The sequence below is a fragment of the Corvus kubaryi genome, unplaced genomic scaffold (genome assembly GCF_017639235.1).
Source record: "Corvus kubaryi isolate FWS band 111438036 unplaced genomic scaffold, C.kubaryi_AGA036_p1.0 133, whole genome shotgun sequence".
Lineage (NCBI taxonomy): Eukaryota > Metazoa > Chordata > Aves > Passeriformes > Corvidae > Corvus > Corvus kubaryi.
Genome location: NW_024580667.1, coordinates 22,310,340 through 22,325,736, shown reverse-complemented (window position 1 = coordinate 22,325,736; position 15,397 = coordinate 22,310,340). Strand labels below are relative to the sequence as shown.

At 38.4% G+C, this 15,397-nt stretch overlaps 1 protein-coding gene across 2 annotated transcripts in view; it reads left to right on the top strand.

Moving 5' to 3' along the window:
* The window catches only part of TUBGCP3 (tubulin gamma complex associated protein 3), a 49,524-nt gene that overhangs the window by 33,914 nt on the left and 213 nt on the right, over window positions 1–15,397 (top strand). For both annotated transcript variants that reach the window (XM_042038765.1, XM_042038775.1), the window contains exons 10-22: window positions 652–784; window positions 2,078–2,244; window positions 3,587–3,697; window positions 4,071–4,179; window positions 8,010–8,199; window positions 9,487–9,622; window positions 10,431–10,499; window positions 11,274–11,409; window positions 12,315–12,403; window positions 12,539–12,670; window positions 13,061–13,201; window positions 13,743–13,859; window positions 15,326–15,397. The exon at window positions 15,326–15,397 is cut by the window's right edge and continues 213 nt beyond it. In XM_042038765.1, the coding sequence (XP_041894699.1) occupies window positions 652–784; window positions 2,078–2,244; window positions 3,587–3,697; window positions 4,071–4,179; window positions 8,010–8,199; window positions 9,487–9,622; window positions 10,431–10,499; window positions 11,274–11,409; window positions 12,315–12,403; window positions 12,539–12,670; window positions 13,061–13,201; window positions 13,743–13,859; window positions 15,326–15,397 (1,602 nt within the window). The remainder of the gene's footprint in view (window positions 1–651; window positions 785–2,077; window positions 2,245–3,586; window positions 3,698–4,070; window positions 4,180–8,009; window positions 8,200–9,486; window positions 9,623–10,430; window positions 10,500–11,273; window positions 11,410–12,314; window positions 12,404–12,538; window positions 12,671–13,060; window positions 13,202–13,742; window positions 13,860–15,325) is intronic.

Below are 15,397 nucleotides of genomic sequence, written 5' to 3'. Positions count from 1 at the left end.
TGTAAGAGATTTGCATTTGCACCTTGGATGCAAATACTTGGTTGTTATTTTCCATGGTGTTGGAAGATTCATGGTGGTCACATTATGATAGAGTTTTCTTATTGTAGCTTTTAAAGTTTGGTGTTTTTCTTTCAATGTAGCAATTCCTTAATCTCACTGTAAGGCAAATTTAAGTTCTGATGGCATCTGGAGGAAGACATTGAATGGGATTCGTCCCATGTTGAACTAAAATAAGCTGCATGTGCAGTAATAAAAAATTTACCTCCTATAGCCTGCCTTTACTTTAGATGTTTTTCTTTACTCTTTTTTGAGTATCTCTTGCTGTCTTTCAGAATCTCTTCTCCTTTCCTTTGCTCTTCTCTTTTCGTGACTATTATCTTGCTGTCTTAAACTTTCTTGGTCTTTGTGCTTTGTCTACCTTATTGCGCTTCTGCTTGTCTCTGTTCTTTCACCTGTGCTTAATTCTCTGTTTCCACTAAAAATTGACTCTCAGGTTTTGGCCCAGTGATTTAATGAGAGAATACATAACACAGGGTATTTCAAGTGTATTAGTAAAAATCTGACTTTAGAACAAACTATGAAACCTGAGTTCTGATTCAGTCCTGCTCAGTTGTATTCTTTGACATGTCTTTCTGTTTCTAACTTGATCAGTTGCAACTGGAAGATGATCAGGGCGTGAATTTGGGACTTGAGAGCAGTTTAACACTTCGCCGTCTTCTAGTCTGGACATACGATCCCAAAATAAGGTTAAAGACCCTTGCAGCTCTTGTTGATCACTGTCAAGGTCTGTTTAACATTAATTTAATATTTCTGGGGAAGTTACATACCTTTGAGTAGTTGTGCATGCTAGATATTGATATCAATAATATTAGTGCTTGTTTGGACTTTTTTTTTTAGAAAAATTTAAGTCGGTAATTCAGAGGATTCTCCCTCTTCTGGTTTAAACAAAGCATGACAAATTATAGTGCCATGTTGATACATTCAGACTTCCTACTTTTTTAAAACTAGAATGTGCTCAAAAAATTCGATTTTAAGTATGCACTTTTCATGCTATTTTCAATTACTCAATCATCTTGCAGAGAATGGTACACTGAAAAAACCCTAGTAATATATTATGAAGTGACTGGCTTAGTTTCTTCACTATGTATGAGTATTATGCAATTTCTCTGTATATGATGGCATAGAAGAATAATTTGCCATTTGTCTGTGGATTCATGTTAAACAACAAAACTTTGCAAATTTGCAAATATCATGTGATTTTGTTGGCAATCCACAAGAAGATGGTGGGGAGAGTAATGTTAGAGTTTACCAGAACTTTGGCTAGTAACTGACTAAACTGACCAGTAACTGATGCTTTTCCCTGAGGGTGCTTCAGATTTGAGATTGTAGCCCTTTAGAAAGAGCATCTTAGCAAAAAAACCTGTTTTACCTTGATTATTGGAATTGGTAGCAAATTCTTTAAAAAGTGGGCTTTACTTTTAAGATACTAGTGAAAATTTTGAGTTTTATGGCCTCTGCTGCAAGGAAGCTGTAAGCTGTGGAGTATAGCAGCAAAATCAAATATTCTATCTGTTTTTTAACTTTTTTTTTCGACAGCCTCTTACTTTTCAATTGCAAGAAGACAGGAGATGTTACCTAATGGAGCTATGGGGGCAACTATAATCAAGAAACAGGAAAGCTGTGTTTGTGTGCATATGTGCGCACAGAATATAAGTGTCAAGAGCAGGAGAGAAAGAAAACATTCTAAGGCTCCTTTAATGCTTCTCTGGAAGCATAACATCAACCTCTGTGTGTGATCTGATGTGTGATGATCTTGAAATTTGCATTCCTCTAAGCTACCATAAAGTAGACAGAGAACTCTGCTTTTAATGCTTTAGTAAGATTAATAATTCATGCCTTAAAACCTAGGAATTCCCTGTTAGCAGTAAAAAAATCTACTTTTGCTACATTTTAGAATTGCTGTTTAGCAAGCTCATTGTGACACAAGGATAGCTAAAATCAATGGCTGCTAAATTGAAATGGGGTGTGTATGGTTTTCCTTCAAATGTTTCTGTTCCTCTCCCCTATGGTCTTACAGGGAGAAAAGGTGGTGAACTAGCCTCAGCAGTTCATGCCTACACTAAAACAGGAGATCCCTACATGAGATCTCTGGTTCAGCACATTCTTGGCCTAGTATCCCATCCTGTACTGAACTTCCTTTATCGCTGGATTTATGATGGAGAGCTGGAGGATACATACCATGAGGTAATGTACGTGCTACAGTAAATACTTCATCTCTTTGCCTTGGGGTATAATAATCTGTGGGAATTTAGAGGAGAGTTTGAAAAGTAGGGTGTGATGAAAATGTATGACATGAGTAAGCAATACATACAATAACAAACTGAAATATCACTCTCTTCATGAATTCTTCGTGAATTTGGTATCTGCAGGTTGCTGTGTTGCAGTATGTTGTCTTCAACAAATCATATCCTCGGTCTGGTTAGTAGAGTCAGAATGGTGCACTGACAGTAGCTTCTTGTTTCTGAAGGCAAAACAATTTCTCTATATCTTTTCTTGCTTACTGTAACAACAGTAATGTATGCAGAGTTCTTTGTAACAGTTTAGAATGTAAGCCTTGTATTTGAAATGAAGCTCATCTTTCTCTGACTGCATGCTATTATCCTTGATAAGTAAGTTCAAACTAGGTAGAAGAGCTTTATGATTCCAGAATAGAAACTCTGCAGAGTTATTTGTTGTGAGTTCTGTAACATCAAGTTCCAGTAATTGTCCTTTTTCTTCTTGGAAATATTTTTATGCTTTTTTAAATTCTCTCAACACATTCCTGTCTCCAATCACTACAGTCTTTTTAAAGTGATTAGATTTTTAAAATTTTTTTTTTCCAAGAAGGCAAAGAATCATTTTTTAAAATTATTTGAGCACTTCTGAGAAAATCTGAGTAATTTTACTTGAGAGTGAAATATGCTGTTTCTTTGGAATGTCCATATTTTGGTTAAAATTTAAGTGAGTGACAGTAACAGCTGATCTTTAAGGTCAGCATTATGTAAAATGTCTATTAATCTTCTTTTAGAAGTGTAAAATAGATTCTTTTTTTCCCAGCTACTCCCCAGATATGAGGTTTTGTCTTTGTTAGCTCTAACCTCTGCATGTGCACTGTAAGAGTGTTCTTAATCTTAAAAATTATTGTTGGATGTGTTGTACTGAAAGCTACAATTTTGGTATTATAGACAGTTTTGAACTAAGACAATTGAGCATTCTTGGAGAAAATGGTGTTTGGAGGCAGTGAAAAAAGTTTGTGTCCAGAAAATGGGTGTATGTCCTCAGGATAAGGACAGAATCCATCCAAAATTCACTTCAACAAAACTAATAAAGTCGTTTTAGTTTTTTACAAATGAGAGGATTCTCTTGTGTGGAGTTGAGAGACTATAGCATTTGATCACCGTATCAACTGCAAAATTTTTTGGGGATTGTGGGTTTTTTTGTGGGTTTTTTTTCCTCTCCATCTGTTAAAATAGTAGGAATAATAGGTGAAACTATAGGTTAGAGTTTACATTAGTCTTTTGCTTTTAATATTTATTTCAATCTTCAGTTTTTTGTAGCTTCAGATCCTACAGTTAAAACTGATCGGTTGTGGCATGACAAATATACTTTGAGGAAATCAATGATCCCTTCTTTTATTACAATGGAGCAATCAAAAAAGGTATGAATCTAAAAGTTCATCTTCTGGTGATTTGTTTGCCCTATGCTGCTGCTTAGATTTCTATTGAGAAAATAGTGGACAAATTTAACAAAGAATAATCCTCTCAGGAATTTTAGAATTGTTTCCTGAGGAAGAGACTGTAGGACTGTTTTTCCTTTCCATTCTCTAACTCTTAAACTGGGGGAAAAGAACTTTTGTGTTTAAAACCTTTTCATGTTAGCATTGCTGTTCTGGATTGCTGAGGTTGGGATTGTGAAACTAAGGGCACAGAAAGATGACAGCATATCTTGTTGTCCTGGTGGTTGTGGGCGGCTTCTTCATTTGGTGTTTTTTTATGTGCAAATTGCTTGTTTAAAAATCCTGTTTTGTTCAGGTTCTTCTAATAGGAAAATCCATAAACTTCTTGCATCAAGTTTGTCATGATCAAACTCCATCCACAAAGATGATTGCTGTTGCAAAATCTGCAGAGTCTTCAAAAGATGGTACAGTATTCATATTATTTATTCAGTGTCTCCCCTTTGAACTGACCTCCCGTACAATACGTGTTTTAGACTGTAAACTGACTTTATGGATGGTGGGGTGGAAAGGAGCACAAAAGTCCCATCTGCCTTAAAATATAGATAATATAATGGATACTTCTTTTTTACAGAAGATGTATGTTGATGCATGTGCATAATTTTCTTAATTTGATAGGTTTGCTGGATGTTTGTTAATGTACTGAATTTCTGAATGAAACCATTTTAAAAAACAGTTCGCCTTCAGCTGCCTCAGCTGGGGTGGGAGCAGGGATATTCTTGAGTGCTGCAACAAGAATATAGTATGTTTGACTTCTCATCAAATATACTTCATCATACAATTCTGTAATAATACTGAGTTAACTTTGTGGTTGAAAAATAAAAATACTCAATTGGTTGTAAATAAGAGAATGAGCAATAAAAACAGGACAGAAGCCTTTTTAACCTTTCTGTTAATGCACCATGCCAATATGTCAAAAAAAATTAAGTATGTGGAAGGTTAGTAAAATTCTTTTTGAAGATTACTTAAAATTGGGGTTGCTGGCTGTTGAACATGGAACCAAAACTTAACTATCAGAATTCCTTCAGTTTATTTTATTTTATTTAAAACAGATCTCGATTTTAATGAATGAGAACTTGTATATCATTTGGAGTTATTTTTTGGTGGCATGTTTGTTGCAATGAAATTAACATCGTTATGACCAAAGATAGCAAATAGTAAGCATCTAAACCAAAGAGGCTTTATGTCTGAATACTAAGCAAAAATTGTGTAGGATACCGCTACATCTCAGAGAAAGGAATGATTGCTCCCTTCTGGTGAAAGTGGTATTTTGCCTCTGTAACTTCTTTTGATAACTTGTTTAATATACCAAAGATAGTCTAACTGTTAAGATATCCCAGTGAGCTGTAAGTTTTCTGATGCTAATCATCTACATATTTTTCTGTCAAATTCTTGTTTTCAAAGAATATCCTTCTTTACACTTTAGAACATAATATTACTTACATAATAACTTTAAAGCTTGTGTATGTGGGGTTGTTGGGTTTGGGGTTTTTTTTCCCCCCAAATAACCTTGGATTAGTTTTAATAGTAACTCTTCACAGTATGGATTTCTGGCATGAGTACCTCCATGAAAAATGTTCTAGTAATAAAATCCCACCCACATCTGGAAGAATAAGTCATCTAATAATGTGATTCTTGTACCATGTTCAGTGCTTGCTTAGTCAAAGATAAGCCTAAAGTGCAGAGAGGGGTCAGGGTTAAGTGAATAAGGGCTATAAATGCATTTAAACAATCATCATGCCAGCTACTCCTGGAAAAAAGGAAAAAGCATTCTTTGGCTGCACTATTTTCACCACTTTATACAGCATTTATGGCCGTGCTTTTCCAATATTACTTTAAATTTGCACTTGTTTCTCTCTCTCCTTGACTGAATGGAAGATCTGTGCAAATGCAGGTTTCCTATTATGTAGGGGATGAGTGCTTCAAAGCACCTACATTATCTTAAGTGCTGAGAATAACTGTTTGAGACAGAAGCATAGTTTTAGAAATATGTTACTCTATCTGCAGTGTGCTGAAGGCATGCTGACCTTGTGGTTGGCAGCCTAAATACCTCGTGGTATTGCATTGCTTTAATTTTGCATGAAACTGCATTTGCGTTTAGGGCATTTTACCCATTTAATCCTGAAAGAACATCCTCTGTCAGAGATGTTGGAAATGCTTCCTTTCATGCTTGTTTGTGCCATCTGACAATATTCTGAAAGTCCTTTTAGATAATTACTTATTATTAAGATCATGGAAAGCTAGGATGTCAGCCTGAGTTCTGGATGCTTTTTCTCATTTTAAATCTCAATATTTCATGGGTTTGGCTGTGTTATTGCTTTCATTTGCTTTGGGATCTTAATGATCATGTTTCTCCAGCTTCCTTTTGATGCTGAAGTAAGCAGGGTGTAGAAAACTGTCTGAACATGTATTAAAACAAGAGGTCTGACATAACTGTATAGAAGTTGGTCATCTTGCCTGGCAGGGAATTTTACAGCTTCTGGGAGAGAGGAACAGTAAGAAAGGCAGATGAAGTGACCTCAGCCCCAACATGTAGTTGTAGTCCATAGTTTGGGGTCTTCTGGACCAGGAATGACACTACATTCAGTAGCAGCTCATGGACCTGCCTGTCAGTGCTTTTAGTCTGACCCTTTCTTTATCCATTTCTGGCTTTTCAGTGTTCTGAGATCATTTTGCACAGTTTTCAAAACTTGTGCCTAGGCCTCTTGTTTGTTGATGTAAACAACCTTTTTAGCAGTTTTGCATGGCAAACGGGAATGCTGCGTTTTGCCTGTGCTGGGGTGTGTGTGTCTATGCAGAGGTGGTGCATTACAACTACATAGGTAAAACTGAACTTTCCAGTCTGAGTTGAAGGACTGTGGCCAGGTCACTTCCTTCAAGGCAAGAGGATCAGTACTAAGGAGAGGGGAAAGGCTGCTTTTCCTGCTTGAGACAGTAAGAAGTCGAGACTGGTCTGTGTGTCTCAGAGGTACTGCCTTAGACACGCTCACCCCTGTGTGAGGACCAGCATGCCTGACATGGTGGGCTGGCTACAGACAAGCCAGGGAGTTGCCTTCTGGCTTTGCCTGTGCCTTGAGCTGGTGCTAGGCCCAACCTCTGTGTCCAGTGGCTGAAGATACTGGCTGGTAACTCTCTCTGGATTGGCTTGTTCCCTCTTGTTTTGCCTGTAAGGCTCACAGCATCTTGAGGAAGGACACTTGCACTTACTGCAGGTTGTATTAATTCTCACATCTGTAAGGTTGATGTGTGTTACTTGACTAAGTAGTATTTCTCTTGTGTAAGGATTTTAAACACAGCAATGTATCATAAAAGTGTCATCTTGTTGACATCTCTTGCACTTTTTGTGTCTTATGGAGAGTTTCACTGGTTACTGAATCATAGTTTGGAAACCTCTGGGAATGTCAGTGAACCAGACATTGAATTTTCCCTTTTTAAAGAGTGACTTCTTTATTAGAGCCACTGCTTATTTCTTCAGTTTGTAAGCATTTTATTAATTGAGTAGTTAAAGTGAGAGTATATCCTTTAATGCTGAAGAAGATCTGATTTTTGTGATCGTTGGCAATCCAGTATTTGGAGTATTGTTCCATGTTGCCTGAAGAGGCTGCAGTTCTTGCTATCTTGTAACAGCTTTACCTGAGTCCCTTTCTCGATAAGCTTATAGTTATAGAAAACAGTGAAATAAGCTTCCTACTACTTTCTACTGCTTCCTGCTTTCTGTCCCCAAATTGCCTTGCATTAAAGATGGAGAGAAAATATCAGGTTGCTGGCTGTCCCCCAGGTAAAACGAGAATCTCTCGTTCTTTTATGTATAGAAACTCTCTTCTGAGTTTTTTAACATCCTGATTCTTTGATTTATTTTTCCCCAGACCCTTAGAAGTGCCTTCTGATTTAGATTCCCCCCAACAAAGGTTTTTCCTAACTCTGAGCTTTTAGATCTCCATAAATTATTTCATTTGTAAACTGTGATATTTCAGCAAGCTTAAAAATCCCCACCTTTTTCTGTAAAAGTGACATAATACGAGCTTTTACTGGAAAGTACAAACTGGGCACAGATTAAAAGTAATATTGTTGAAGTATAGGCTGCTTTAGACTTGCTTTTGCTTTGGCTATGGCAAATGTATAGCTGAGTGGATCAGAAGAAATGGCAGTTTTTCTGTTTGTGTGTTTCAACTCCAAAGCTTGTTTGCCTCAGTTTTGGAAAACTACTAATTTAATTTTAATTTTTATTTTCTTTTAGCTGCTGATTTGTTCACAGATCTGGAAAACGCATTTCAAGAGAAAATTGATGCAGCTTATTTTGAAACCAGCAAATACCTGCTGGATGTTCTCAATAAGAAGTACAATTTGCTGGAACACATGCAGGCCATGAGGCGCTACTTGTTACTTGGTCAAGGAGACTTTATCAGGCATTTAATGGACTTGCTCAAGTAAGACAATAGGAAGGGTAATTGTGTTGAATTTCTGATGCTTCTGTGCATGATCAGCACAGAAACTTTTTTGCTTTTTGAAGAGGACCCTCTAAGTACCTTGTTCAATTAAACCTTTGAGTAATAACTTTTAAATTCTATTTTGGATTTAATTTCTTTGACCCTGAGGCTTAAAATTTGTTCTTCCTTTTTGATTAGGCATACATACAGTACCATTTCACAAAGTCTTGAAAAGTTGCACTAATGTAGATATCTTTATGCCAGCCCTGTGACAGCCTCGAGGATGTTGGCACTTCTCTTGCTCCTGTCAGCAAATTTAAGCAGAAAAGTTCTGCTGCTCTTGATCCTGCTGGTTAGCGCTGCTGGGACTGTTAGGCCTCTCTGTATTTTGGGGGTGTTTGGTCCAAAACATTGTTTCAAAACCCCTCAATGCATTTTAAAAAATCTAATTGATTCCTCACTGGCTTCTGTTTTAAGCACCCAGGTGCACCCACAACTACCGATTCCAGTTCTTAAAGTGTATTGAGAACTCACTTTTACATGGTGGTGCTACTGATGAAATTTAGTCAGTCAGAAGGGTTGTTTGCAAAGCTTTTCTTTGATCTAGAGGTCAGGCTTTGTAATAGAGCTTTCATTAACTTGTTTGTAAATCAAAATCAAGATTGTCTGCTGGCAGCTTGTACATGACTATGCTTTTTAATGTGAAGCAGAATAAGGTTGGTTTGTGGAGTCAGTATTACATTTGAGGCAGAAGGAGTGAGAGGCTTTCCAGTACTGATCCTGAGGGAAAGAGAGAGGTAGTACAAGACCTGCATGTTGCAACTCTTTGGAAAGTTGGAGTTACGTAGAGGGGGAGTGGGTTTCTGTGTTTCTGCCAGCACTTCTGAGCCTGCAAGATGGCGATCAGAAGGTTTCTGAAAACTGAAGTGAAATTATTGGTTTGATGTGCTAATGATGTAATCTGCCTCATTTTAGATATGAATGCAACTCAGATTACAGACTAGCTAAACTAGCAATCCTGGTAACTTCAAATTACTGGCATTAAATGAGGATTAAGTTACTCCTCATGCTAATGTTCAGGAGTATAGCTGCATATGAATACACATACTCTGCTCATACTCTGTGCAAATATTTTGCTCACTGCTTCTTCATGATTAAGACTGAAAGAGTAATACGAGAAGTTTTTAATGTCTCTTAGAAAAGAGTTTTGCTGTGTGCTGCAGTAACTACTGAATTCCTGCTGCAGAGTATTTCAGTAATGTGCTATGACTGTTTCATAACCACCAGGCCAGAGCTTGCACGACCAGCTACCACCTTATATCAGCATAATCTAACTGGAATCCTGGAAACAGCAGTGAGGGCAACAAATGCCCAGTTCGATAATCCTGAGATTCTCAAGCGATTGGATGTTCGACTTCTGGAGGTCTGTTGCATCATGGTGACTCTGACCTGAAACATACCTTTGTGTGTGTGTGTGTATACATGCAGACATCTATTTTGTGTGTGTATATGAGTACATTTCTCCCCTTCCTTACCACTGAAGTGTACTTTGAATAATATAAAGGTCATTTAGTAAGTCTTCTTATTCTCCCTTTCCTTGTCTGTTGTCTATTTGTATTTCAAGATGTGGGTTTGCAGCCATTGACAGTACAAGGTTGACTATTTGGGGCCTAACAGAAATTTATGCTGATGGCCCTGATTTGAGGTTCTCCAAACAGCTCTTACTGCTGTTGCTCTTACAAGAATTGGAGCAGGAAGGGGCAGGTTGGGGTGTGTGTCTTCTTCTTGCCCTTAGTTAAAAAAAGAAAAGCATTGAAAGCACATTTCATGGAAGAGACCTGTGGTAAGAAACTTTAATTAATGTGAAAGCTTCATTCCCAGAGGTGAGACTTTAGTGATGAGCTATAGCATCTGAAATAAGTATTTCAGATGCCAAAGAATTTTTTCCTTACCTTTATTTTCCTTTATTGTGTTCAGTGGAGAAACACTGACATTAGAAACATCAATATTTGTGTGAGATGAGTCTCACCCTTGTATCACAGGGTTTGATTAATTTTTGCTAAATCTGCTACTTTCAGCAAAAAACTCCTGTATCTCTTGTTGATGTGGATGCTTGTTTGCTCATAGGCCTTTCATAGGCTTGTTTGCTCATGAAAGAGTAAGCAAGAGTTGGTCTTCAGCATTAGTATGCTCTGATTATACACTGACAGTAGCATATCTTTTTAACCCAGGTGTCTCCTGGGGACACTGGATGGGATGTCTTCAGCCTGGACTATCATGTCGATGGGCCAATAGCAACGGTAATGTCATACACTGCTGGTTCTGTATGTGTCTTGGGTGCTGAATTAAATTGCTAAGTGGTTTTTTTTTTAATTGAGGTAACCTTTTTTTGTTTTGCAGTGTGAGATCAGAGATGGTATTTTTGGCATCTAGGATGTACCCACTATATTAACAGTTAAACAAAAATCTCAATTCTTAGCAGTTAACTGTGAGTGCTGAAAAGCTGCGTTTAAAACAGTCATTACTGAAAATCAGTAATTCATTTGTTCCAGCAGTTTTTAGCAAGTACTTAATAAACTGAGTGCTCCTATTCTTTGATAATTATTAGTCTGTAGATGTTAATTTGGGAAAATTTGCAAGGAACTGAAGAATGTATTTGTGGAGAACTTACTTATGCTGTCTAAATGGCATTTGATCGGTAGTTGCACTGTTTATCAGAATGTATTTAGCCTCGATAAAGAACTTGTAAAGAACTTTTTTTTTAAGCAGGACAAACTGTGAGTCTGACCAGCAGAAGGCATTTTCATATGCAACTTTAAAGGAGGCTTAGGCTTTATGTTCACCCCTTCTTATGCTTCCAGCAGTGCCCTCTGCCTACTTAAATGCTAGGTAACAGTACAGCCTTCAAGGGAGGATCTTTCCAAAAGCTCTGGGAGTTCCAGGAAACTTTTTTTTTTGCTATATTTACCAATAAACTGCATGGATCAGGTAAGATGGACTGTGAAGAGGTTCTTGGTACTTCAGGACATATGGTATGTCTATTAATTTGTACTGATATTTTCTTTATTCTGTAGGTATTTACACGTGAGTGCATGAGCCACTACTTAAGAGTATTTAATTTCCTTTGGAGAGCGAAGAGAATGGAATATATTCTTACTGATATATGGAAAGGACATATGTGCAATGCAAAACTTCTGAAAAGTATGCCAGGTGAGAGGTGTCCAGATGGATGACATGCTTGTAAAACGGATTTACATGACTGCGTTTTATTTTATGTGTGTTAAGGGGGGGGGGAAAAAGGTCTGATGAATGATGTACAGATTAATTTTGTATTTTGTTGCTCCTCTTGGCTGGCTGTTTAATGGGTAGGTAATGGTGATGATGAAGGTTAAACAGCATTATTGTAAATGGAAGTTTCCTATTTGTTGTTTTACTTAATCCTTGGTCCCTTTCTTGAAAAGTCACACTAATACAAGTATCTTTATGCTGGCCCAGTTGTGAGACTGTAACTCTTCCATCCCTTTGTAGTCATATTCCTTTAGGCCTTCCTATTTGTACCCCATGTCTCCCTCTTTCTTGTGCTGTCTGTTAACTATTTAGTCTCATACATGCACAGTTCTGAATTGACTAGTTTTACCTTCACTTATTCCCTTTGCTTTTGTTTAGCTAAGAACAGAAGAGGCTGAGAAGAGAAAGATATTTTAGAAGAAATAAGAAAGCTCTGAAATGTAGTGGCTCTGGTGTATATTTCATGGACTGGGACTTTTTGATCCTATTTCTCAGTTAGAGAATATAGTCATATTTGTGAGCATCCGTACTGGTTCACTCTTGAATTTTTTTTAATCAATCTACATTTCTTTCAGTAAAAAATACCTATTGAGAGTTACACTTCTTTATGTCACAGTAATACTTTCAAGTTTATTGTTTTATAATTAAGAACTTTTGGTGGGCGGGAGAGGACACCTGGCCTCAGAAGGTCACTGCTGCTGCCAATAAGATTATTAGTGGCTGTGTTACGAAGTATTCAATTTGGTGACAAAAAATTTACCAAGCTGATTTGTTGGCTGTGCTTGTTCTTGCAGTCCTTAACATGCCATCTCTGGATTTTTTTACAGAGCTTTCTGGGGTGCTGCATCAGTGTCACGTTCTGGCATCAGAAATGGTCCATTTCATTCATCAAATGCAGTATTACATTACATTTGAGGTATACTCTACCCATGCAATTAGTTACTTGGAAAATGAAGCACTTTTAATATTCTGTATGTGTTGTGTGTCTTAAATTTCAAAGAGCTTGTCATCTAGCAAATCAAAACGGCCCAATCCTGTATCATTGCTCCAGGTGCTTGAATGTTCATGGGATGAACTCTGGAACAAGGTCCAACAAGCACAGGACTTGGATCACATCATTGCAGCTCATGAAGTTTTTCTGGACACAATCATAGCTCGGTGCTTGCTGGATAGTGATTCCAGGGTAAGTCTTCTCCTTTGCATGAAATTGTAACTTTATGATCTTGGCATATATGTTAGGAACCACCTTCTTTAACATGGTAGGAGCAAAGGGAAAAATCATTTTTATTCCTCTGATACATGATTTTATAATGATAGGTTCTGTACCTACTGTCCAGACATAGTGACACATGTTGATAAAAAACTTGCTGCAGTGTGGGCCAGTTGTTTTTCGTCCTAAGAAGCTGTGTGATCGTGCAACAGCTGCCTTAGGGCTTTGCAAAACAGCGTCTCTGGCTGTGTAAAAAAGATTGTTTTTTTATTTACTCCTATTGTGGAGAAAGGTGGTAACCTAAAACTCTTGTGCTGTGCAGCTGTTTAATTAAAATCAATTATTTTGTTGACTGTCTCACAGGTACTTCTCAACCAGCTTCGAGCAGTTTTTGACCAGATCATTGAGCTCCAGAATGCCCAAGATGCAATGTACAGAGCTGCTCTGGAGGAGCTGCAGCTGAGGTTGCAATTTGAAGAGAGAAAAAAGCAGCGTGAGCTTGAGGTGCAATAAGGATATTACTAGAATGTGAAAATGAATTGAGGCCTTTTATATGTGGAGGATTGTAGATACCATGTAGAGGTACAGCAAAAATGAAAAATGTAGTTGGGACAGATGTAAAAGTCAGCAGCAGTTGCTAGTGACTTCAAGCAAAATTGATGAGTGGTGTTTTTGATTTCTGTCTTGCCCAAAATCTAAGCTGATTTCTCTAGTGGCCTTTGGAGGATGAGAAATTTAGGGCTCTTTTAGATGAAGTAAATGGAACCCTTTTGCAAAAACTGCCATAGCTCCATGTCTGCCTCCCTGCTGCATGACTGTGACATGCAGTGTTGGTGTGAGACTTGCCTGCTTTGCTGACCTCTTCTTTCTTTCATGTGCTGTACAACCCCCAAGGGGGGTCTGATAGTTTCCATATTGGAGGCTCTATGTTTGTCTTTCTGTGGCAATGGTTGGTTTTTAGAAACCTGATGTAGCTGGGCAGAGGGTGGCCCAGTTAGCAACTTGAATCATATGATGTTTCACCTCTTGTTTGGTTTCTATGTAGGGCAAGTGGGGTGTAACTGCATCAGAAGAGGAAGAAGAGAACAAGAGGATGAAAGAATTTCAAGACTCCATACCTAAAATGTGTTCACAGCTGCGAATACTCACTCACTTTTACCAGGTGCCTCTCAAATTATATTTTTCTAAAATACGCTGAGCTTTGTGTAGAAATGAATTTCAAATATTGAGTAGGTGTAACTTCTATATTCTCGTGTGTGCAGTTTGTGGATCTAGATCTTTGTTTTTTCCTTCTCTACTTGTAAGCCTGTGTTCACTGTTCCTTAGTAGTCAAAGGTTTTATGATCATTTATGTTCCCTGACAAAGGACAAGAGTCATTTCATATAAGTTGTCTTCTTCCTCCAGTAGTGAAAGTAATAGCTATCTTCTGGTGTAGTCTGAGGGGGGGAAAAAGATAGAATTCCTTCTGCATTCCATGTTTTCCTCACTGTCTTTGCAAGTTATTTTTAGTAAATAACTGCAGAAAGTTTCTTATTAAGGGCCTAACACTTAATTTTAAGCTCACTGAGGTGGGCAGTGGATAAGATGTTTGGGAGAACATGTGCAGGCTATCTTCTATAAGTAGTTTATTCTGGCTTTGTCTTAATTTGTTATATCTGATGCGAAAGCTACCATTCCCCAGAAAAATGAGCCTAAGTCTTTAAGTGTAGGTTGTAAATAAATTGTGGTTTATGTGCTCTACAAGATTGCTACAAGTTGGCAATGTAGGTGTTGCCTGCTTGGACTGTATTCATGCTGAGCCCTACTATGGATTTTCCATACAGGATTTCCCCTGGCCAGCCTTGGTCATCTCTGGAGATAATGGAGTGCTCTAGTTGTGGGTATGTTCATGTTAATATTTAGTGGAGATTAGGAATGAGCTCTTCAAGTGAGTCTTCTCATCCTCCCTAAGTCCTCTGCTTTCCTGTGTCCTGCAGGACTCTTGCAGTGGCATGGCTAGGGCTGAATGGGAAGATGGGATGCAGAGGTGTGCCTCCCACATGCCAAGTGCAAATCCCCCATCAAATCACTCCAAATGCACAGTCTAGTTGGGTCTGCAGCACTGACTGCCCTACTGGGCACATGCTTTACTGTTCTGGGGTGTAAGTCCTGCTGTACTACCCATATCAAATGGGTATGTTTGAAGCAAGCAGTACTCTAAGGCTGGCCTGGATGGCATTGGACCCGCAACATGGACTCAAGGTGAGGTCTCCTGTTGGCACAGATTGGATCCTGAATGTTGTCCCGAGGCAGTGGCACGCAGAGGCAGCTGCTCTGCAGCCTGGGAGTCTTCTGACATTTCGAGTGTGCCAGCAGGGCACAGGGATTGGGGAGACTGAGCTGGTTGCACTGGAGACTCTGGCATGCACAGCAGATACTTGAAAAATAAAAATGAAGGTCTGGGTTTTTGCAGAAAGTATGAATCCAGCATATCTGATTTGTTAACTGTTGGATATGGACCCTTGTGCTTGCCTTTCCCCAGATTCTCTCTGCCTCTTTACCAGGTCTGTGCACCACCTGATGTTCCTGTGCAAAATGCACCAGGGCTGTTTTCTTAGCTGTCTCTTGGGTTTTTCTTTCCCCCTCAGGGAATCGTCCAGCAGTTCTTGGTCCTGCTGACAACCAGTTCTGATGAGAGCCTTCGGTTCCTGAGCTTTAGA